Source organism: Agelaius tricolor, unplaced genomic scaffold (assembly GCF_023055355.1).
Source record: "Agelaius tricolor isolate 1412-34295 unplaced genomic scaffold, bAgeTri1.0.p SCAF_43, whole genome shotgun sequence".
Taxonomy (NCBI): Eukaryota; Metazoa; Chordata; class Aves; order Passeriformes; family Icteridae; genus Agelaius; species Agelaius tricolor.
This window is the reverse complement of record NW_027269303.1, coordinates 44,354-68,162: the sequence shown is the minus strand read 5'-3', so window position 1 is coordinate 68,162 and position 23,809 is coordinate 44,354. Positions and strand designations below refer to the sequence as shown.

The 23,809-nt window shown below is 53.3% G+C and overlaps 1 protein-coding gene across 1 annotated transcript; it reads left to right on the top strand.

Moving 5' to 3' along the window:
* The first annotated feature begins 21,567 nt into the window (after positions 1–21,567).
* Positions 21,568–22,500, top strand: LOC139603952 (olfactory receptor 14A16-like). Its single transcript, XM_071454949.1, has one exon. The coding sequence runs from the start codon at positions 21,568–21,570 to the stop codon at positions 22,498–22,500; it is 933 nt and encodes a 310-aa protein (XP_071311050.1).
* The last annotated feature ends 1,309 nt before the right edge of the window (positions 22,501–23,809 follow it).

The window sequence follows — 23,809 nt, the reverse complement described above, 5'->3', positions numbered from 1 at the left end:
AAACAAGTAACCAATAGGGGAATAGAACTTGGACAAGTTAGCATAAGAACACTAAAGGCTTTTTGGAGAACTTTCAAGCTCACCTTAATTTAAACAAATGATTCCCAGGGCTTGAAACTTATGCCCAATGCTTTTGGGGTAAAATCTGTCTGACTCTGAGTTACAGCCAGGCTAACTCCCACACTGCTGCTTTGCTCTGGCCCCTTGGGACCATGTGGCCCAACAGAGCCACAATGATGTCCTTGGTTCCACGAGGCCCCACAGTGTCACAATGGTCCCTTGGATCCATGGCGCTCTGCAGTGTCACAATGGCCCCTTCATTTCACAAGGCTCCCAAGTGTCACATTGGTCTGCATAGGAAGGAAAGCACGGAGCCCCCATGTTTCAGGAGCTGATGAACGGCAGCCACCAGAGGCCAAGGCAAGCCTGACCTGTCTGTCCTGGCAGGTCTGCTTGGAGCAACCCATGGATATTTGAAATTATGAATGTGGAGTTCTAATTTCAGGCATTTGTGCCTGGAGAAGAGGGATGTTTTTCTGCCATACAAAGAAAAGCACAGAGCCCTTGCCAGTGTTTGGAAAATAGGTGAGTGCTGGCACTCAGGAATCAAAGACCAGCCAGACCTGTCTGTCCTGGCAACTTTTGTCTGGCAGCAATCTTTGGATACACAGAAATTTGGAGGTGGAATGCTAATTTTGGCCATGGATGCCTGGAAAAAATGGACAGTTCTTTTCTATACAAAGGAAAGCCCAGAGCCCCAGTGTTTCAGGGGCAGATGGGAGTGGCCTTCCACATTCCAAGGTCAGCCAGACCTGTCAGGTGAGCCCTGGGAGGCCAAGGCAGCCACACCTGTTTCATGTTCCCTTGCTTCCACAGGGCCCTGCAGTGTCACAATGGCTCCTGGCTCCCATGATGCCCTCAGGTGTCATAATGGCCCCTTGGTTACACAAGTCCTTAAGGATCTTCATGGTCTCCCTGGTTCCACAAGGCCCCACAGTGTCCTAATGGCCTTTGGGTTCCATGAAGCCCCTCTGTGTCCAATGACCCGTTGGTTCCATTGGGGTCCAGTAGTGCAACAATGATTCCCTTGGTTCTACAACTTCCCAGAGTGTCACAACAGCCCTTTTCATCCATGAGGCCCTGCAGGGTCACAATGTTCCTTTGGTTCCATGGGGCCCCACAGTGTCACAATGGTCTCCATGATTCCATGGAGCCCTGCAATGCTCTCCATGGATCCACAGTGCCCTGCAGGATCACAACGGCCCTTTGGCTCCATGAGGCCCTGAAATGCAGCAGTGGCCTCTTGGTTCCACAAAGCCCTGCTGCTTCACACAGGCCCCTTGGGACCATGTGGCCCAGCAGAGCCACAGTGATGTCCTTGGTTCCATGAGGCTCCACAGTGTCACAATGGTCCCTTGGATCCATGGTACCCTGCAGGGTCACAGTGTTCCCCTTGGTTCCACAAGTTCCTACAGTGTCACAGGTTCCACAAAGGCCTGCAGTGTCACCGTGGACCATTGGTTCCACAGTGCTCCACAGTGTCACAATGGTCTCCATAGGAAGGAAAGAAGTGAGCCCCAGTGGTGCAGGGGCAGATGAGAGGCAGCCGCCAGAGGCCAAGGCTGGCCAGACTTGACTGTATTGGTAGATTATTTTGGAGAGTAACCCTTGAATATATGGAATTTTAGAGGTGGAATCCTAATTTCAGCCATGTGAGCCTAGACAAGAAAGACAGTTCTTTTCCATAGGAAGAAAAGCATGGAGCCCCAGTGCTTCACAGTCAGATGGGAAGTGGCCCTTGACATGCCAAATTCAGTGGCACCTGTCAGACAGCCCCCAGGAGGCCAAACCAGACAGACTTGTTCAATGTTCCCTTGATTTCATGGATCCCCACACTGTCACAGTGTAATCCTTGATTCCATGAGGTCTGGCAAAGTCACAATGGATTCTTGGTTTCATGAGCCCCAACAGAGTCACAGGGTTCCCATGCCTCCATGTGGCCCCGCTGTGTCACAATGGCTCCTTGTTTCTATTTTAAATCAATCACAATCAAACCACAGTTTGATCATTGATCCTTGCTTCCAGAGGGCCCATGATTTGCACAATGGTCTCCTTGATTCCATGATTCCTGGATTCCACAGTCTCACCATTGTTTCCTTGGATCTCCATTGTCACAACTGACCCAAGGCTCCATGAGGTTCCGCAGTGTCACCGTGGTCGCTGTCAGAGGCTGGATGAGATCCATGTCCCGAGACACCTTGGGATGCTCGGAATGCCCGTGTGGGGCCAGGGCCGGGTCAGGCCTTGGTTTGTGGTGGGACAGAGCCCCGCCCCCAGCCCTGGCCTGGCAGAGCTGTCAATCACACAGCGGGGGGGGGGGGGGGGGGGGGGCGGGGTGTGATGTTAACCCAGCTCTGATTGGCCCAGCTGTCAATCAATCAATCAATCACACACCAGCAGCTGGTGCTACCCTGGCTCTGATTGGACAAGCAACTGGCAGTCCCACCCCAGGGGCGGGGCCATGAAGGCCCAGGGGGTTAAAAGCCGGAGCACGGGGCCAGCCCAGGGTCTGGATCCTGCCTTCTGCTGGGGTTCCTCTGTTGGTGATGCTGGAACCTGAGCAGTTGGTGCCCATGTGCGTGTCTTTCTATGGATCTTCTGTCTTTCTGTTGGTCTCTATTTCTTCTCCTTCTAATCCTACTTACCTGCAACATTTCTGGGTAACTTAAAATCTTAAAGGTTAAAGGATTTGAGGTGAAATGTGTGGGAATCCAGGGCACAGGGAATATTTCTCTGTCTGCTCTGAGGGGTCCTGACCCCCAGAGAAACACTGCCTTGAACCTTTGCCCATGGAGAGGACTTCCAGGACATAGAGACCAATTAGAATTTAGCAAAGTGTGGAATAGATTAGATGGGAGTACACTATGTTCCTTGGGTGAGAAATTTAGGTTTTGGGATTTTTAGTATGGTGTAGATAGGAAGCAAGATGCAGGAATTTGGGTGTAGTCCCTGTCTTCTTCATCTACTCCATTTTTTACAGTGTTGGTGGGACGGGGTCATTGGTCAAGGAAAGCACAGTGCAGAGGTCATGTGGACAGTCAAGGGATGAGTTATTGGTAGATAAGTAGAAATAATGTATGTTTTAAGAGTTAATTGGATGAGACAACTTTAAAAGACCTTGAAACTGTACATTTTGGGGCCATTTTTTGGTGCATTTCCAGCGTGCTGAGCCTGGTGTGGACAGCGTGCAAAACTTTATTTAAGATATCAATAAGCTGAAGACCAAAAAAGTCCCATGCATCTCCTTTTACATGGCACAGAACTGCTACAGGAGGGTTTCTCCCATCCAGAGAGCCCCCAGAAAGGCCCAATGTAAAACAAACATCAAAAACTGGTGCTCCGACAAGGTTTGAAATAAGATGGGTTTTTTCCAAAAAGTTGTTTACTGAAGGGTGTTGTCTTAATTGGCCAGTCCTATGAAATGTGTTGAATAAATGACCAATGAGGTCCACCTGTAGCAAACCAAGACATAAAACAAGAGGATTGAAAAAACAGGTGGCTTTTAGTCCTTAGACTTCTGATCTGAGTCTGTGTCATCTCTGATTCAGTGGTGACATTTGGGGATCTGTGGGGGCTATTGGGGATCCTTTCTGCACCTTGTGAACCAACAGGAGTTTCTGTAATAAACTTTGCCTGAAGCTCCCACTGTGCCCATGACAGGAACCCCTGTGAGTGTCTGGGCCATCCCGGCTCTTTGGCAGCCTGGGGACTCCTGGGATGTCACCGTGGAGCCCCCGTGAGTGCCTGTGACAGATCAGTGCCTTTGCAGCCCAAGGTGCCCTGGGATGTCACCATGGAATGGCTGTGACTGCCTCTGACCACAGGGCTCTTTACCATCCCCAGAAAGCCCTGGGAGGTGTCCATGGAGCCCCTGTCTCTGCCTGTGACATTCCAGCTCTGGAACAGCCTGGAGACTCTTGGAAAGATCCCATGGAACCCCTCTGAGGGCCTGTGACAAATCTCATCCTTAGCAGGAAACCATCCCAAGCCCCCTGTTGCTATGGTAAGTTCCCATGGCAACCATCCCCAGCCCCCTGTTGCTATGGTCAGTTTCCATAGCAACCATCACCAGCCCCTGTTGCTATGGTCAGTTTCCATGGCAACCACCATCAGCCCCCTGTTGCTATGGTCAGTTTCCATGGCAACCATCACCAGCCCCCTGTTGCTATGCTCTGTCCTTTGGCAGCTCCATGGAGACCCCATGCCAGGGGTGGTTGCCATGGACACCAGCTCAGGCCTGCAGCCAGAGCCCGTTGCCATGGCAACCATTGGCAGCCCCATCCCCAGCCTCATGGGATCCCAGAAGCACAGAATTGGCTGAGCTGGGAGGGACCCATCAGGATCCTCCAGTGCAACTGCTGGCCCTGCACAGGACACCCCAACAATGCCAGCCTGGGCCTGGCAGCGCTGGCCAAACGCTGCTGCAGCTCAGAGAGCCCTGGAGCTGGGACCCTTCCCTGGGGAGCCTGGCCAGGGCCCCAGCAGCCTCTGGCCAAAAACCTTTTCCTGACATCCAACCTGAGCCTGCCCCGACTCAGCTGCAGCCGCTCCCTCCACTCCTGTCCCTGGGCACCAGAGGGAAGAGGTTCCCACAGCCCCAGCCAGGGACCCGCTCCCAAGGCTGCTGCCATGGCCACCAGGGCTGGCACCAGCTGGGATGCTCGGTTTCCACGGGCCGGGCTTCAGCAATGGGATTCCCCAATTTCCTGCTCCCGCTAAAACCGCGCTGCCCTCGCTGCCCTCCCGCCTCCCATGGAAAGCACAAAAGGCAAAGATCCCAGGCTGGGATAAGAACAATTTATTGGGAACAGCAACCAGATAAGGAACAAACAGAACAAAAACAATATTGATAACATAAGAGATAAATAAAACTGTTGACAGGGAAAACTAAAACACAACTCACTGGGTCTGCCTGGCCACAGTTTCTCCTGTCTGGAAAGGACACCCTTCTCCTCTCTCCTCTCTCTCTCAGGGAGAGAGAGAGTCCCTTCCCTGCCCCTGGCAGTGTTCTGAGGTGGGAGTGAATGTAATGACAGGGCCATGGCCAGACCCTTCTGTTGTTCCATCCCACATCATGTCACTGGGAGGGGCAGGAAAAGGGACAGGTGTCTTCCCAGCATGGATCACAGGGAACATGGATCACCAGGGCTCTTCCCAACGTGGGGCCTCCAATGGAGGATGAATTTGGAGCAGTGAACGAAGCTCCTCCTGAAACTGGGGCATTTGCAGGGCTTCTCTTACCGGTGACTCCGTTGGTGTCTGCTCAAATGAGAGCTGCTGGTGAAGCTCTTCCCACACTGGAGACACTTGTAGGGCCTCTCCCCAGTGTGGATGCGCTGGTGGGTGAGAAGGGTGGAATTGTGCTTGAAGCCCTTCCCACACTCCCCACACTCGTAGGGCCATTCCCCAGTGTGGATCATCTGGTGGCTGATCAGGGTGCTGCTCTGCCTGAAGCTCTTCCCACACTCCAGGCACTTGTGGGGCTTCTCCCCATTGTGAAGCTGCCCATGGATCACCAGCTCTGAGCTCTGGCTGATGCTCTGTCCACCTTCCTGGCTCATGGTGGGTCTTTACTCCTCAGAGCACCCTGGGCTGGGTTTTTAGCCCCTCCTCCTGTGCGATCTCTGGGGCTTTTCCTCCACGTTGGAATTCTGCACTGTGGAGCCACTCAAAATGGCCTCTTCCCCGTGGTTCTGCTGTGGGGATCTGTCCTCCCTGGTCTCCATCCTCAGCTTCTTCCCTGGGGGAGGAAGGACAAGGAGAGGATGGGATTTGCCTCCGTGCCAGAGGGAAGGGGAAGGAGATCCCCCCAGTGCATCCCCGGCAGGACGGGGTTGGCAGCAGGGTTGTCCTGCAGCCGGGGGCTGTGCTGGGCTGGGAGATGGAGCAGGAGAGAGGGGGAAAGGGGCACTGACTTCCTCCTCACCTGCCTGGGTATCCCAGGGCTCCTTCCTGTTTCTCGCAGCCTCCTCCTCCATCCAGCCATGGTTTGGGAATGGGAAATCCTGGTTTGGGGAAAAACAAGGAGTGAATGCCTTGCATTGGGGATTCCTCCCGCCCAAGTCCATCTCTACAAGTTGCTTGATGTCCATAAAAACCTCCAAAAATCAAGAGTGAATCAAAAAAAGCCACCAGGAGTGTCCCATTTCCAGTCTCATCCCCCTGGGGTTCTGGTGGTCCCCCGTCTCAGGGCTGTTGGGGATCCCATGGGTCCTGGGGATCCCCCCTCTCCAGGGTCCTGCTTAGGGATACTGGGGGATTTTGGGATCCCAGGGTTCCCCTCTCCAGCCTCCCCCCAATCCAGTCACTTGGGGCTCCCCCGTCTTTCCACCACCCTTTCCTGGTTTAGGGCAAATTTTGAAAAAAACCTCCAAAGGAGTTTTCTTTAAAAAGCAAATTCAAGCAGCCCCTCCCCCAATCAGATCAGGAAAATATTTCCTTGGAGAAAAGTGGAAAAAACCTGTTTATTTAACAGGCAAAGCATTCACCAGCACAAAAAATGAACAATATTAAACAATAAAACCTCTTGCCGCTACAAAAGAGTTGACAAACTCAAAAAGTCCCTCCGTGGCCTTTAGCTCAGCTCCCTCAGTCTCTTATCAGTCCCTCCAGTGCTGGAAATGCCACAGCCCAGGCTCGGCCAGGTGGGCCACAGGTGGGAGCTGCCGGTGGTGTTCTGGGTGTTCAGTCCAGAGCAGGTTTAAACAGCTCCAAAGAAAAAGAAAAGCCACAGTCCAGGGAACTTCTCTGCCTCAGAGAGCTAAAAACTAACTAAAAGCAAAGGAGAGCTCTGTCCTGCTGTCTGTCTGTCCATAGACAACTGATACCTTAGGTTTTAAGTTTTTCTGCTCTGTTTTGGTGTGCAGCTTTAGCTTTATATTAAGTGTTACTGGGATCTTTTCACAGGTGGTGAAGACAAAATAATCCTGTTCTAGCTGGAGACTCAAGGACAATCTCTTCAAACTTCAGGCCCAAAGCACAAACAACATGAAAAGAGGAGGATGGGCAAGGAAGCAAGGAGGATGGAACTTCATAATTTGAAGCTATTAATTGGGCAATTATGTGTAAATGGGCTAAAACTTATAAAAATGTGAGATCTCATGACCAATCCCTCTTTTGCTCCCATCTCGGAGCCATCCAGGCAGAGCCACAGCTGTGGCTCCGGTACCGCCAGGGTGTGGCCTTTGAAGGCATTTCAGTAAAAATCCACTTCATTCCTCTTAGCTCCGTGTGGTCTCTGTTCCAGCTCCTTAAGGCATCACAACAGTCCAGGAGCCGGAATGTGGAGGAGTGAGTGCAGTGTCTGAAAACAAACTGCAGCTTCTTCCTCCTCCCCTTGGCTCTCAGAACCAGCCTTAAAGGTGCAGAACTCATTTCTGGGCTAAACGGACCGATGGGGCACGAGCATCATGAAGTCACCCCAGGACGCGCCCCTGTCAGGGTCAGGGGGTCCCGTCCCCGCCTCATCTCCGGGCTGCCGGGGGTGCCCCAGCTCCGGTATCGCCCCTTCCCCTCTCCCCGCCCCGGGGGTCCCCCGTTCCACAGCCCCGGCTCTCACGGGGATCCCCAAAACCAATGTCCCGCCCCGTCGGTACCGGGCCAGCCCCACGTGGACCCCCCGGGACCCTCCCGAGGGGCGATCGCGGCTCCTCTGCCCCCGAAAAAGCTCCTCTTAGGGAGCCCGGAGATATCCGGGGCTCGAGTCCGGGATCTGCCGGCTCCGAACACGCTCCAAAAAAATCCTCCCGGACAGCCCTGGCTGGAGCCGGGGCGAGCTCGGCCTCGCCCTCACCTGCGGCTCGGGGCTGGGGCGATGCTCCCGGGGCAGGGGCTGCTGCAGGCTCAGCGTGCGGGCGCTGCGAGCGCCGGGATTCTCCCGCTCCCGCTCCTGCTCCTCCTCTCCCTCCTCTTCCTCCCGCATTGCCCGAGCCCCAAACTCCGCTCCGGGGCCGCTGGGCTCTGCGGGTCCGCCTGGCAACCGGTGAGTCATCGGCGAGAAAAGCTCTGGTTGGCTGGAAATTGTTCAGCGCCTCCTCTGATTGGCTGGAATTGTGAAAGGCGCTGCGCCCTGCGGTGTCCCCGGGAGCTGCGGAGTCCGGGCCGGAGCCTTTTCCTCTTTCTTTCTCCCCCTCTGAGAACTCTTTCCTATTTCTTTCTCTCTCTGAGATCTCTTCCCGATTTCTTTCTCTCCCTCTCTCCTCCCCATTTCTTGTTCAGTTCAATCCAAGTTCGAGCAGATCCACAGGTTGCGTTCCCACGCTCTCATTCGCACCTTCACTGAGGCAGAGGCGTCTCTCCCTCGCGAAATCGTAACCCATGGGCAGGGTCCTTTCCCAGCCCAATCCTTCCAAGATTTTGTCGGGGACTCGCTTCCATTTCCTCCCTCCCTCTGCTTCCAGCGGGGAAGGTGCTGGGAAATGTCCATCAAAGCCACCTTTGCCGTGTGCTCTGGGAGCCCACAGAGCTGCTGGACCTTGTCCCCTGGCCCTGCACAGCTCCTTGGGAGGCACGGCAGGAGCAGCACCCTGGCAGCCTCGGGAATGCCCCTCTGGGATCCATGGCACACATTGCCAGGGGCTGGAATTCCAGTTCCCAACCAGGAAAAGATGTTCCTGCCCTGGAAGGCAAAGCTCTCAAGAAGGAGCCAAAAGCCAAGTGGAGCAAGATCCTACAGTGACATTTCACTGCCAGCCTTCATAACTTCACCCATGGTTGTTGCAGCTCCTGGATTGGGAATTAAATCAGGGCAGGGTCTTTGGTGGGAGCTGCCTTGGGTCAAGGGAGACACTGAGAGAGAAACAGAGCAGGCAAAGAGAGGCAGGAGAGAAAGGAGGACACAAACACAATCAGCTGAGAAGGTGGCGCTCTGAAAAACAAACTGGAACTGACTGAAAATGAATGGGACAGAAAGAAATAATTTTGTAACTTGTATTTACTATTAAAATACAATTTCATCCCTTTGTCACAAACCTCTTCTTAGTGTCATTCAGCAGGGCTGTTAGAAAGTTTTTCATTCTGGGTGGATATTCCAGGCTGTATCCACAAGCAAACAGGGAATGGGGATTTTCCTCCTCCTGGTGAGTTTGACATCCTCAGCTGAGGAGAGGAGGAGGCACCAAAAGAAAAGGGCAGCTGGGCTTCATCCTCCCACAGGAAAGAGAGGGGGGAAAATCTGGGGTGAAAGGGACAGGGACACCCCTGGGGAATGGACAGGGGTTACAGAGACAGGGACAACCCCCCCAAGCTCCTCCCAAGCATCCCCCAGGGTGAGAGGCACAGAGACCCCTTGAGCATCTCCTGGGCACTGGACAAAATAAAGCTGTTACTTGTCAGAAAAAAAAAACTTTACCCTACATAAAATGCCTTGAATTTGCTCTTCCCACAAGTCACTTGTGATGGAAATGCAACAAATCCCAAACTTAAATAAACTGACAGTACAAACAATTCTGTGGCAATTCCAAGTCTCATTGGTGCCTGAAAGCTCCAGCTCAGCTGCTGGCACATTCTGATAAGAAGAAATGTGGAAATTTGGCCCAACACAGATTATGAAAAGGAAGGGAAAGCTCTGTGTAGTTGTCACAAAGGTGACAGGGACAAAGAGAAAAATTATTCTCACATTTCGAAAAGCCTCCCAGCCTGTGAAAGAGAAAAGGGGGGACAGCCACAGAGTGACAGGGACAGAGACCTCCCCTGGGGCAGGGCAAGTGTGACATTGTCCCCTGTGTGTGTGTGGCCTTCCCGGGGTGGGGGTTTTACACCTGAGCCAGTTTGGGTAAGGGGGGTGGTGTTCACCCCCTGAGCAGGGATTCCCCCACTGTTTCAGGCTGCAATGTAAGATGGAACCAAATGCATGTTTTCAATCCCCATCTTCATCAACTGCTATAAACAGGTGGGGCAGTGTTCTTGATCCCTTCCATGACTCAGTCCTGATAACACCCTCCAGGGGAGATATCTTCTGGGAATGGGCCATTGAGTGTCACTGCAGGACTGATCAAATTCCATCCTCCCATTGTGGGATGCTCTGCCCAGGGGGAGGATCCAAGCATTCCTACCTGGATATAAGCTGAGCCTTGCAACACCAGGAGCAGCTTGCCTACTGGATTCCCAGAGGACAAGAGCTCCAGAACCACCACTGGACCTTCAGAGGAAGACCAGACCCTTCTACAGGATCACTGCTTGGACAGAATCACGTTCATCACTCCAACAGGACTGCAGCCACCATTTAATGGGACTGCAGCCACCACCCTGAGCAACAGGGTGTCAGGTTATATCCTGATTCTGTCAGTTTAGGGCAGTGTTTCTGTATCATTGCCTTGATCTTCATTTTCTTATTAAATTCTAAGTCTGGCTTAGACTCTCCACCTGGTTTGCCTTCAATCCAGTACAAAATTTAATGTGCTCATCCCTTGTTTTCATCCCGAAACAGAATTTCCCATCCTGAAACCTTCACCAGATAGAGGAGGAATCTGCAAGGAAGAGGAAGGAGCCCCGGGACATGCAGGAAGGTGAGGAGGAAGTCAATGCCCCTTTGCCCCTCTCTCCTGCTCCATCTCCCAGCCCAGCACAGCCCCTGGCTGCAGGACAACCCTGCTGCCAACCCCGTCCTGCTGGGGATGCACTGGGGGGATCTCCTTCCCCTTCCCTCTGGCATGGAGGAAAATCCCATCCTCTCCTTGTCCTTCCTCCCCCAGGGAAGAAGCTGAGGATGGAGACCAGGGAGGACAAATCCCTACAGCAGAACCTCATGGAAGAGGCTGTTTTGAGTGACTCCATAGCACAGGAATCCAATGGAGAGGAAAAGCCCCAGAGATCCCACAGGAAGAGGGGCTCCAAACCCAGCCCAGGGTGCTCTGAGGAGGAAAGACCCACCCTGAGCCAGGAAGGTGGACAGAGCTTCAGCCAGAGCTCAGAGCTGGTGGTCCATGGGCAGCTTCACAATGGGGAGAAGCCCCACAAGTGCTTGGAGTGTGGGAAGAGCTTCAGGCAGAGCAGCACCCTGATCAGCCACCAGATGATCCACACTGGGGAATGGCCCTACGAGTGTGGGGAGTGTGGGAAGGGCTTCAGCTGCAGCTCTGCCCTCATCATCCACCAGCGCATCCACACTGGGGAGAGGCCCTTCGAGTGTCCCCAGTGTGGGAAGAGGTTTCAGAGCAGCTCCAATCTCCTCCAGCACCAGCAGGTTCACAGGGATGAGAGGCCCTTTCTCTGTCCCAACTCTGGGAAGAGCTTCAAGCACAGCTCTACCCTCATCACCCACTGGCGCATCCACACTGGGGAGAGGCCCTACGAGTGTCCCCAGAGTGGGAAGAGCTCCTCCATGAGCTCTTACTTGTCCAAACACCAATGGAGGCACCGGTAAGGGAAGCCCTGCAAATGCTCTGACTGCAGGAAGAGCTTCCTGCACTGTTCCAGCTCCATTCTCCACAGGAGGACCCACGCTGGGCAAAGCCCTGGTGACCTACTGTCCCTGTTACCCATGTTGGGAAGACACATGGCTGTGTCTTGTTTTGGTTTGGCCCTAATTTTCTTCTGATTTATCTTTATTGTTTAGAAACACCTGAAAGAGGACTAAAAATAAATTTTCTATCAAAGATGTCTAAAGTCTCACCATTTAACAGGTATTAGTGGGGGCATTTCAGGTTTGGGGACATATTCTAGGGGATTTAAGTGTTCTTGAGGGATTTCAGGAAGTGTTCTCCATACCTTTGCACTCCACAACTCAAGATGGATTGATCTGTCACCTCAACATGACTCAATCCCACTGAAAAACAAATGAATCTTAGCCTCAAAGGGCTCAATCTGTCATCAAATTGCTATGTTCCCACCTGAAAAGAATTCAGTTCCATGTTATATTTACTCTATTCCAGAGCCTCCTAAGTGAGATGGGGTTGGAAGGAGATGGGGAGAAGTGGGATCCAAATTTGAGGGTGTAGCTTGGGGATTGTATGGTACTGGGTGTGTGGGATGTGTTTTGACAGTAAATAAAACTTTCAGAATTACTGATTTCTGTCCCATTCATTTTCCATCAGTTCTGGTTTGTTTTTCAGAGCGCCACCTTCTCAGCTGATTGTGTTTGTGTCCTTTCTCTCCTGCTTCTCTTTGCCTGCTCTGTTTTTCTCTCAGTGTCTCCCTTGACCCAGGGCAGCTCCCACCAAAGACCCTGCCCTGATTTAATTCCCAATCCAGGAGCTACAATAACCATGGGTGAAGTTATGAAGGCTTGCAGTGAAATGTCACTGTAGGATCTTGCTCCACTTGGCTTTTGGCTCCTTCTTAAGAGCTTTGCTTTCCAGGGCAGGAACATCTTTTCCTGGCTGGGAACTGGAATTCCAGCCCCTGGCAGTGTGTGCCATGGATCCCAGAGGGGCATTCCCGAGGCTGCCAGGGTGCTGCTCCTGCCGTGCCTCCCAAGGAGCTGTGCAGGGCCAGGGGACAAGGTCCAGCAGCTCTGTTGGTTCTGCAGTGCCACAAGGGCCCCTGGTTCCATGAGTTTCCCTACTGCCAACAGCAGTTCCTTGGTTCCCGTGATGCCCTGCTGCTGTGTCGCCATAGATATTTGGTGCCATGAAGTTCTGCAGTGTCACAATGGCCTCCCTTGCTCCATGAGCATCTGCAGTGTCACAATGGCCTCCTTGGATGGGCAGTGTCACCATGGACCATTGGCTCCAGGCAGCCCCACTGGGTCACCATGGACTCCTTGGTTCCATGAGGGGGTGTCTCCATGGGCTCCTTGGATCCATGAGGGGGTGTCTCCATGGGCTCCTTGGATCCACAGTGTCACAATGGACCACTGGATCCACGTGGCCCTGCTGTGTCACCATGGCCCCTTGGTTCCATGGCACCCCAGGGTCACACTTGACTCCTTGTTTCCACATCACCCCCTCAGTGTCAAAATGGCCCCTTTGTTCCATGAGGAATACAGAAGTTTTGTAGAAACATTGAGCAAATCCTGCTTTACACACCTGGGAACATCTGTTTGCATTCCAAAGAGAGGTTAAAGGTGAGGATGGCACCAGCAGCTTCCATCTGCAACAGAGATCCAGGGAAAGGACAGGGACAGAGAATTCAGCTGCAAGACTCAGAGAATTCTGCTCCCAGAGATCATTTCTGCTCACACTGTCCCTTGGAGAAAGGTGACACCATTCCAGGCAGCCTGGACTGAGCAGGTGGTTCCTGAGTGGGGTTTGTTGCTCAGGAAACCTGCTCAGGCTTTTCCTTTCTTTCCTCACCAACAGGAAAACTTCTCCAGGGCCTGTGTGCAGGCAGAGCCCTGACGAGAGCAGGTGGGACATGGTGCAATGGGCTGGGACATGGAGCCGCAGAGCTCAGGGACAAGGTTCTGCTGCAGGGCACAGGGATGTCAGTGCCAGGTGGGCCATGTCAGACATGGTGAGGCTGGGGGTGAGGAGCAGCTTGTCCAAACAGGGTCAGCCCTCAAGGGGCTCATTCTTCTTTGTGTCCAGACCTCCTAAGGAGACATTCAGCATCAAGATCACCTGGGGAATGCTTCTATCTGCTCTTCTCTGACCTGTAAAATAAAAAAATACACACTTGATTAAAGAAGAAAAGTCATGAGGTGCACTTTAAATGTCCTCCTTACAAGAATCCCAAACTCATTCCAATCAGCTGCACAAGCCCTGGAGACTTGAAGACCACTGAAGGAAGACAAAGAGTCCTCAAGAGTTTTCTGTATTTTGATGGTCCCCACGGTGGATTTGGGGCTGAGTCCAGGACCCTCAGGCACTGAGAGAAGGTTGAAGAAGCTGCTCAAGGAGTCAGAAGCAAAACTCCAAGTCCCTTGGAGCATCACTGGGCCCCACTGAGGGCAGGGAGGGCCAAAGGCTCCCCAGGGACTGCTGAGAGCAGATCCTTGAGGCCAGGGTTTCAGGGAGCCCAAGGCTCTGAGCAGGGAACTGCAATGCTGAGCAAGGCCTGGGCTGCCTGGGGGAAGCAGAAAGGCCAAGCCCTGAGCCCAGCCTGGGACAGCAGGGCCTGTCCCTCACGGGTGGCTCGGGGCTCTTTGTGGGGCACTGGGATGTGAGGGGCGGCAAGGACAAATGCCATAAACCTGTGTGACACTGCAGACCCTCATGGAACCAAGGGGCCAGTGGGACACTGTGGGAAGTTGTGGAACCAAGGGGATCATTGTGGCACTATTGGGGCCCATGGAACCAAGGGGCCAGTGTGACACTGTGGGGCCTCATGGAAACAAGAAGCCATTGTGAGCCTGCAGGGCTGTAACACCTGAGAACACTGAAATGCTGGGGGTAACCAAAGGTTCCTTTCCTTGAGTTTGGTGCACAGGAGAAACACCAACCAGATATTCTCAACATGGACAGATGTAAGGAATATTCTTTTAAGAAAGGGACCCACAAGGATCATCAAGTCCAGCTCTGAAGTGAATGGCCCACACAAGGATTGAGCCCACAACCTCAGTGATACCAGCACCATGCTCTAACCAACAGAGCAAAAGGTCAAAACGACGCAAAATTTTACTGGTAAAATATAGACAATCGAGGAACTTTGGCAAAGGGTTTAACAAAACATGCACTTCAACATAAAACACTTATCATAGCATTAACTTCATTAACTTAGTTCATTTAACCTAAAAACCGGTAACCCTTAAAGTGTTAAGCAACCAAAAATGTTCCAGGTATATAGGATTAGAAGGAAAAGAAATAGAGAACAACAGCAAAACAGAAGATGTATAGAAAGACACACACACACATAGGTACCAACTGCTCAGGTTCCAGCATCACCAACAGGAGAAATCCCAGCAGAAGGCAGGATCCACACCCTGGGCTGGCCTCGTGCTCCAGCTTTTAACCCCCTGGGCCTTCATGGGCCCACCCCTGGGGTGGGACTGCCAGTTGCTCGTCCAATCAGAGACAGGGTAGCACCAGCTGCCAGTGTGTGAATGATTGACAGCTGGGCCAATCAGAGCTGGGTTAGCACCGCCCCTGCTGTATGATTGACAGCTCTGCCAGGGCTGGGGGCGGGGCTCTGTCCCACCACAAACCTAGGCCTGACCCGGCCCTGGCCCCACACGGGCATTCCGAGCATCCCAAGGTGTCTCGGGACATGGATCTCATCCAGCCTCTGACAGCGACCACGGTGACACTACGGAACCTCATGGAGCCATGGCTCAGTTGTGACAATGGAGGTCCAAGGACACCATGGTGGCATTACAGAACCTCGTGGGACCAAGGGGCCATTGTGACACTGTGGTGGCTCATGGAATCAAGGAGACCATTGTGAAACTCGGGGGCCCCAAGGAACCAAGGGTCCATGGTGACCCTGTGCAGCCCGTAGTGTCACAGAGGAGCCACTGTGACACAGCAAGGGCGCATGGAGCCGAGGGTCCATGGTGACACATCAGGGCTTAGTGGAGCCACATAGCCATTGCGACATTGCAAGACCCCACGGAAGCACGGGGCCATGGTGACACAGCAGAAGCAAGGGGAACATTGTGACACTCCAGGACCTCATGGAACCAAGGAGACCATTGTGACACTGTGGGGTCCCACAAAACCAAGGGAACATGGAACAGGTCTGGCTGGCTGGGCCTCCTGGGGAACACCTGACAGGTCTGGCTGACCTTGGCATGTCGAGGGCCGCTTCTCATCTGCCCCTGAAGCCCGGGGGCTCTGGCTTTCCGTCTTATTGGAGGGAACTGTCCTTCTCCTCCAGGGGCCCATGGACAAAACTGGGATACCTCCTCCAAATTTCCTTATATGCAAAGATTGTTCCCAGATGAATTCAGCTAGGACAGACAGATCTGGCTGCCATGACCACCCAGGGACCACCTCTCATGTACATTTCAAACCCTGGAACCATGTGCTTTTCTTTCTTATGGGAAAAAACCATCCATCTTGAGCAGGTGCCCATGGCCAAAATTGGGCATCTGTCTCAAGAATTCTCTATATCCAATGATAACTCCCAGACAAAAGCTGCCAAGACTGACAAGTCTGGCTGGCCTTGGGTACCTAAGGGTTGGCACTCATGTGCCTCTGAAACACTGGGGCTCTGTGCTTTCCTTCCTCATGAAAAGAACTCTTCTTCCTGTCCAGGTGCCCACAGCTAAAATTGAGATTCCACCTCCAAAATGCCCTATGAACAAGGATAGCCCCTAGATGAAAGGTGCCAGGAGAGACAGGTCTGGCCAGCTTGACCTCTTAGGAGCCTTCTCTCTCCTCTTCTGCCTTTGAAACACTTGGGCTCTCTGTTTTCCTTCCAATGGAAAAGAACCTTCTTATCTACAAAGAAATGGCCAAAACTGAGGTTCCACCTCCAAAATTCTGTATATCCAAGGGTTGGTTTCTGACAAAACCTACCAGGACAGAGAGATCTGGCTGGTCTAGGCCTCTGGTGGCTGCCTGTCATCAGCCTCTCAAACACCAGTGTTCCCTACTTTCCTTCCTATGTAACAGAACCATGCTTCTCTTCCAGGTGTCCATGTCTGAAATTGGGATCCCACCTCTAAAATTCTGTATATTCAAGGGTTGCTTCCAGGCACAATCTGCCAGTACCATCAAGTCTGGCTGGCCTTGGCCTCTGGTGGCTGCCCCTGCAACACTGGGGCTGGGTTCTTCCCTTCCCATGGAGATCCCTGGGACACTGAGGGGACCTCATGGAAGCAAGGGGATCATTGTGGCACCATTGGAGCCCATGGAACCAAGGGGCCATGGTGACCCAGCAGGGCTTCATGGAACCCAGAGACCATTATGGCTCTGTGGGGCCTGATGGAACCATGGAGACCATTGGGACCCTTCAGGGCCTGCTGTCACCAAGGGGGCATTATGACTCCTCAGGGCCTCAGGGAAGCGAGGGACCATTGGGACAATGTGGGGCCCCATGGAACTGAGGGAACATGGAACAGGCCTGGCTAGTTTGGCCTCCCAGGGGCACCTGACAGGTCTGGCTGATGTTGCAATGTCAAGGGCTGCCTCTCATCAGCTCCTGGAAAACTGGGGCTCCATGCTTTCCTTGCTATAGAAAAGAACCCTCCCTCTTTTTAGATGCTCATTTCCAAAATTTTCCTATATGCAAACGTTTCTCTCAGAAAAAAACCTGCCAGCTCTACCTGGCCTTGTCCTCTGGTGGTCACCTCTCTTCTGCCTGGCAAACACTGGGGCTCTGTTCCTTTCTTCCTATGGAAAAGAACTGTCTTTCATGTCCAGGGTCCATGGCCAAAATTAGAACTTGGCCTCCCAAATTCCATATATCCAAGGATTGCTCCCAGAAAAAAGAAGCCAGGACAGAAAGGTCAGGCGGGCCCTGTCCTCTGGTGATTTTCTTAGACTCTGAGTTGAATGTTTTCATTTGAAAACACCTTGGAGAGGGCCCAGAGATCTCCCAAGGTGGGGTTTTGAAGCCTCGGGCACATGACCTCTACATATGGACAAAGGAACTCTGTGCTCTGTGCTGTTGTGGTGGTTTTGCATCACAGAAGTGATGTCCAAAAGAAGCTACTAGCAATTTCCTCCATGTCTGACTAAAAAAACAATCAGTAATCAGCTTTGAGAATTGCCAATCTGTTAAACCACTAAGGAAACTGTACACGCCTCTGTGAAGACACATGGTAAAGATGGGAAAGCCTGGGAGGGTCTCTTTCCCTTCTGGCTGGCACAGAGGTAACAAGGCTGACCCGGCCCAGTCTCAGCCAGGCCGGGCCGGGCGGCTCCTGCCGTGGGGCCGGGCCCCTTCCCAGGGACCCCGCCAGGCCCCATCGGCTGCCGGGCAGGGCAGGGGAGGCCGCGGGGCCGAGGCCGGGCCAGGCCATGGCTGCAGTTGGGAACATCTGGGCCCTGCTGAGCCCTGCCCCGCCGCCAGCCCGGGCCCAGCCAGGATCCGCCGGGCCCCAGGAGCAGCCCCGGGCCGGGCCGGCTCGGCCAAGATTCTGCCACCCTTGGGCTTCAGCCGCAAGCCCCGGGCAGGGGCAGGAGAAGCCATCGGCCCCCGGCCGTGCTGCTGCTGTGCTCTGGCCTGGCTGCTGAGATCCTGGCCCTGCCCCAGCGCGGCCCATCCTGACACAGCCCCAGCGCAGCCGCTGCAGAAACCTCCATCGTAAAACAGCTCCGGCCGCAAGCACCGAGCCCGGCCGGGGGCACGGAACCATCTGCAGGCTCCGGGTGAGATATGAACTCTTTCAGTGCTTCCATCCTCCCTCCAGTGAGAGAAAAGGACAAAGTGCAGGCACACAGAGGAGCAACATCAAGACACCGAGGTCACTGAAGGGGAAGTTGAGTCCCAGATAGAAGGGACGAGGAGATGCCTTGATCTTGGGGCTGAAATCCTCTTGTAAAGCTATGGGGAAGGATGTAATTAATATATCAGACTCTCTTTTTCCCTATAACTAATTGAAAATATGGGGAGATGACCTGTTCAGCAAAAACCTCCATGCTAAAGTAGGCAAATGTTGAAGTAGCTGTGATCCCATGAGAAGTTTCAACAGAGAAAGAGAGATGAGTGGTGAGATCCTGTGCCCTCAGGGAGAGAAGAAGAAGATCTCTGTTCTCAGAGATGAAGATGATTTCAGAAATAGATGAAGAGAATCTTTGCTCTTGAACAGCTCATCTTTAAACTCATACCCCATAAGTTGACATGGCCCATAAAAACCGCTGTGGGAAAAGCTGTGAAAAATGGGAGGGACTTCACACTTGCAGATTTTCTGGGCAGCTGCTCTTCGTGGGAATTGAGAGTCACAAGAGAACTTTTTTCTTATGGAGAAGTCTCCATAGCATGAAAGAGAGACTCCTCTCCCTAAGTGAACTGAAGAAAGAATGTTCTAGATGGTGTAAACTGACTGAAACTTTCAGGTTTTGTCTCCTTGCATTGTCAGTAAGAAAGAAAAGGTTATAGGGAGAGGAGAAGTGTTCATATTCTTATTACTCTTTCTTCTATTTACTGGTAATAAACATTTCTATATATCCCTTTAAAATTTTGAGCCTACTTTCCCTTTCTCCTAATCCTTTCTCACAGCAGGAAATGAGTAAATATATTCCAGTGAGTGCAATGGTAATTAGCCAACACTGATCCCACTGCACGAATAGATGCATTGGCTGAGAAATTTCAAATTAGCAAACCAAAAATCACTCCAGATACATTCCTGATAAACTGCATTAGAGCAGAGGGAAATCAAGGCAGAGCCATGGTTTGTCAGGACTTGATGCATCCTGATGAGCCCTGTGGTGCATTTGGAGCTGAGCCCTGGAACCTCAAGGCCTGAGAGGAGATTGCACAAACCTTTCCAGGAGTCAAAGTAAGAGGAAAAACCCCAAAGTGTCTCAAAGCATGAATGGGTCTCAGTGAGGTCCATCCCCAACACAGGCTCCGCATGGACTCCTTGGAGGAGAGAATTGGAGGCCAGGATTGACCAAAAACCTCTCAGAGTCTCAGAGTGGAAAGGAAATTCCAAACTACCTTAAAAATTTTGAGAAGCTCAAAGCATTACTGAGCACCACTGAGTGTCAGTACAAAGATTTCCAGGGACTCATTAAAGCAGATAATTGGAGCCATGATTGCACAAACCTCTCACAGAGTCTGTATCAAAAGGGAAACACCAAGTACCTTAAAATAACTCAAGTACCTTGAAGCATTAATGAGCCCACTGAATGTTGTTACTGATAACGGCTCTCCAGGGACTCATTAAGCAGATAATTGGAGCCTGTAAATGCACAATCTTTCTCATAGAGTCTGTATCAAAAGGGAAAGGGGAAGTAGCTTAAAAAACTTAAGTACCCTGAAGTATTAATGAGTCCCAATCAATGCTGTAACAGGCAGAGAATCTCCAGGGACTAATTACAGCAGATAATTGGAGGCCATAATTGCACAAACCTCTCAGAGACTCCATGGCAAAAGCCAAAGCCAAAGTCCTTTGAAAAACCTGCAGTCCCTGCAGGGAGCATTCAGGAGCCCCCAGGGCCATTGCTGAGCAAGGCTCCCCAGGGACTCCTTGCAGCAGATCCTTGAGGCCACTGGGATGTGGGCTAGGGGGGGATGCTGAGGGCAGCACAAGGGGCTGACAGTGCCCAGCCTGGCTGGGGCTGTGCCAGGAGGCCCCAGGGCCTCAGCACAAGGTGTCTCCTCCCAGCCCTTGCTGGCACAGACCCTGCTGTGCCCCAGGGCACCAAGACTTGGCTTCTCTTTGTCCCCACCTGTCATCACTGCCTGCAGTTCTCTGCTCTGCCTGGGGCCTGGGGACACTTGCTCAGTCGTGTCCCGCTCTGGGACCCATTAAAAGTCCAAGAAACTTTGGAGTTGGATTCTGCCTTGGAGTTCTGCAGAGGTTTCTTCAGCTCCCTCTCAGGGACTGATGTTCATGGCCTGAGCACAAAGCCCCAGAGGCTGATTAAAGTCCTTGTGCTGTGTCTGTGCTGCTGAGCTGGGCTGGGCTCCTGGCACAGAGGCAGCTCCTGGTCACCAAGAAGAGTTTCAAAAGCACATTTCTCTTGATGAGCAGCTCTTGTGCCAGCCCAGCAGGGCTGGGGCACTGCCTGCAGCCAGCCCGGGCACAGCCCAGAGGCACAGAGAGCTTCAATCAGTCAGGGCTGGGAAGGGGCTGAGAAGTGCCTGGGGCACAATCACTGCCAGCCCTTGGCACAGGAACCTCTGGCTGCAGGACAGTGCAGCTGCAGCTCCTGGAGCCATCTCCTCAAGCTGGAACATGCCAATGCCTGCAGAGCCTGTGAGTACATTCTCTGCTTGTCTCTTGTGCAGAGCAGCCAGGGGTGCCCAGGGCTGTCCTGCAGAGCAGGGTCCTGCAGCCAAGGGCGCTGTGCTGGGGCAGGGACTCTGCTGCCTGCCAGGGACAGCTCTCAGCCAGCCCTGGCAGCTGCTCCCAGCACTGGGGGACAAGATCTGGGTGGGAGGAGACAGCTGGTGAGGCTTGGAAGTGTTCTCCTTGTGTGGGGAGGATGCTGCATTGTTCAGGACTGCTCCCAGCATGGCATTTAACTTCACAATTTAGATTATACAGGGAGCGCAGTGAGGCAGGGGCTGCATAAAAGGGAAAATCCTTTTTTTTAATCTACAGCTCTATGTTACCTGCATGGGAAATTGCCCGTAGATATTCATCACTCAGTTCAGGCTGAGAAAAATAAAAAAATTTCTCTGAGATATGACTAAACCAGGAAGTGACAGAAATCAGCCCAGGGCCCCTCACAGGCAGCATCAGTGTCGCTTTTCCAGCCTCCTCAGGGTTGCTCTGACGTTGCCATCAGAGCCTGCAGAGCCAGAGTTGCCCCTGGGCAGTGCCTGAGCTGGGAGGGCTCTGCAGGGCAGAGCTGAGCCCCCAGGGCTGGGCTGGGCTCTGGCAGCACTGGCAGGGCCCAGCCCTGGGCACAGGGAAGCAGCTGCTGGCAGGGACAGCTCCAGGCAGCAGAGCCCTGGGCAGGCAGTGGGGGGAAAGTGCCCCCAGGCTGTGCTGGGATATTTCAAGTCCTCTCCAAACCCAACTATTCCATGATTACTTTTCTTACAGGTCCCCATGCCAAGGCAAAGCAAATGTCCAACAGCAGCTCCATCAGGCCATTCCTCCTGCTGGCATTGGCAGACACGCGGCAGCTGCAGCTCCTGCACTTCTGCCTCTTGCTGGGCATCTCCCTGGCTGCCCTCCTGGGCAACGGCCTCATCATCAGCGCCGTAGCCTGCGGCCACCACCTGCACACGCCCATGTTCTTCTTCCTGCTCAACCTGGCCCTCGCTGACCTGGGCTCCATCTGCACCACTGTCCCCAAAGCCATGCACAATTCCCTCTGGGACACCAGCAACATCTCCTACACTGGATGTGCTGCTCAGCTCTTTCTGATTTACTTCTTCCTTGGATCAGAGTTTTATCTGCTGACCATCATGTGCTACGACCGCTACGTGTCCATCTGCAAACCCCTGCACTACGGGACCCTCCTGGGCAGCAGAGCTTGTGCCCACATGGCAGCAGCTGCCTGGGCCAGTGCCTTTCTCAATGCTCTCATGCACACGGCCAATACATTTTCCCTGCCCCTGTGCCATGGCAATGCCCTGGGCCAGTTCTTCTGTGAAATCCCACAGATCCTTAAGCTCTCCTGCTCACACTCAAACCTCAGGGAACTGGGGCTCATTGCTGTTAGCTCCTGTTTATCATTTGGCTGTTTTGTGTTCATTGTTTTCTCCTATGTGCAGATCTTCAGGGCTGTGCTGAGGATCCCCTCTGAGCAGGGACGGCACAAAGCCTTTTCCACCTGCCTCCCTCACCTGGCTGTGGTCTCTCTGTTCATCAGCACGGTTATCTTTGCTCACCTGAAACCCCCCTCCATGTCCTCCCCATCCCTGGATTTGGCCCTGTCAGTTCTGTACTCGGTGGTGCCTCCAGCCCTGAACCCCCTCATCTACAGCCTGAGGAACCAGGAGCTCAAGGCTGCACTGTGGAGACTGATGACTGGATGCTTTCAGAAACACTAAACTGCTGGCGAATTTCTGCAAATCACTTGTAATAAAAGTCGTCTTTGATACTACTTGTTGGTTTCATTTTGGAGGTTCTTTTATTTGCATTATTTTTATTCATCTTGTCCACAAAGAAATGTCATTCTTTGTGCTATAATTAATTTAGTTTCTCTCCACCTTGCCCGTGGCCACAGACTGTTTCAATGAGGGGCTGCACTCTTGGTGGCTTTAAAGGAATAAAGGATCTCCCAGCAGAGTTTTCTGCAGAGATGCCCTTTTGTTGCCTTCTCTGGAGCTGCAGCAGCAATGTCTGTGTGCAGAGCTGGGGCAGATCAGTGCTGGCCCAGCAGCTGTGCCCAGCAGCAGCAGCAGCAGCAGCACTTGGTGTTGCCAGTGCTGCTGCCGTGGCCCTGCCCCGCTGCCCTGGTGGCCCTGGTGTTGCTGCAGGGCCTGAGTGCTCTCGGGGCCGGGCACAGCCCTGGGGGTGGCAGTGCCGGGGCTGCAGCAGGGACAGGCCATGGGCACTGCTGGGGCAGCGCTGACGCCTCAGGCCAGGCCCTGGGGGCTCCAGGCTCCTTGCCCAGGCTCTCTCAAGAACACGGCCAGGCCAATGCTCAGCTCAGAAACCCCCGTCAGCAGCCCCACGCTGGCCGTGGGCAGGCTGGGGGCAAACAGCATGGCTGGGGCTCTGCAAGGGCCCTGGGGCAGACGGGAAGGAGCAGCAGAGCAGGGGCTGATCCATGCCCAGGGCGCTGCACAGCCCAGGGCAGCGTCCCAGAGCGTCCTCATGCAGCTGCCAACAACATCCCCCCTCTGCAGCCCTGGCCTCTCCCCCAGCTCACACAGGTGCCCCATCCTTGCAGGCACAGACACGGCAGCACTGCCTCAGCAGCCCCTGTTTGCATTGCACACAGCAGGGCCAGCACCCCCATGCTGTTGCTGTGGGGACATGAACCTGAGGGAGCACAAATGCCATCAGCCCCTGGGGCCAGCAAGGCCTGCGGGACACCAGGGAAACCACTCAGCTTTGTCCTGGCCTCTGCACTCAGCCAGAAAGTTTGTTCCCATCAGCTGGGAGTTTCCTGTGCCACTGCAGACGCTGTTGCTCAGAGCCAGGGCTGCCTGGCAGCCACCCCCAAACTGCCCTCAGCATTTCCTTGGCTGCACCTTTGCTTTCTTTACTCTTCTCTTGAACAAATTTCTTCCAATTGCCCACCTGTGTTCCCTCCCCTGCAAACAGCCCATCCCTGGTTGCCCTTTCCTCTCTGGCCCCACTCCCCATTGCAGTTCCTGACTTGGCACCATGGGAATGTCCCTTGGGCAGCAG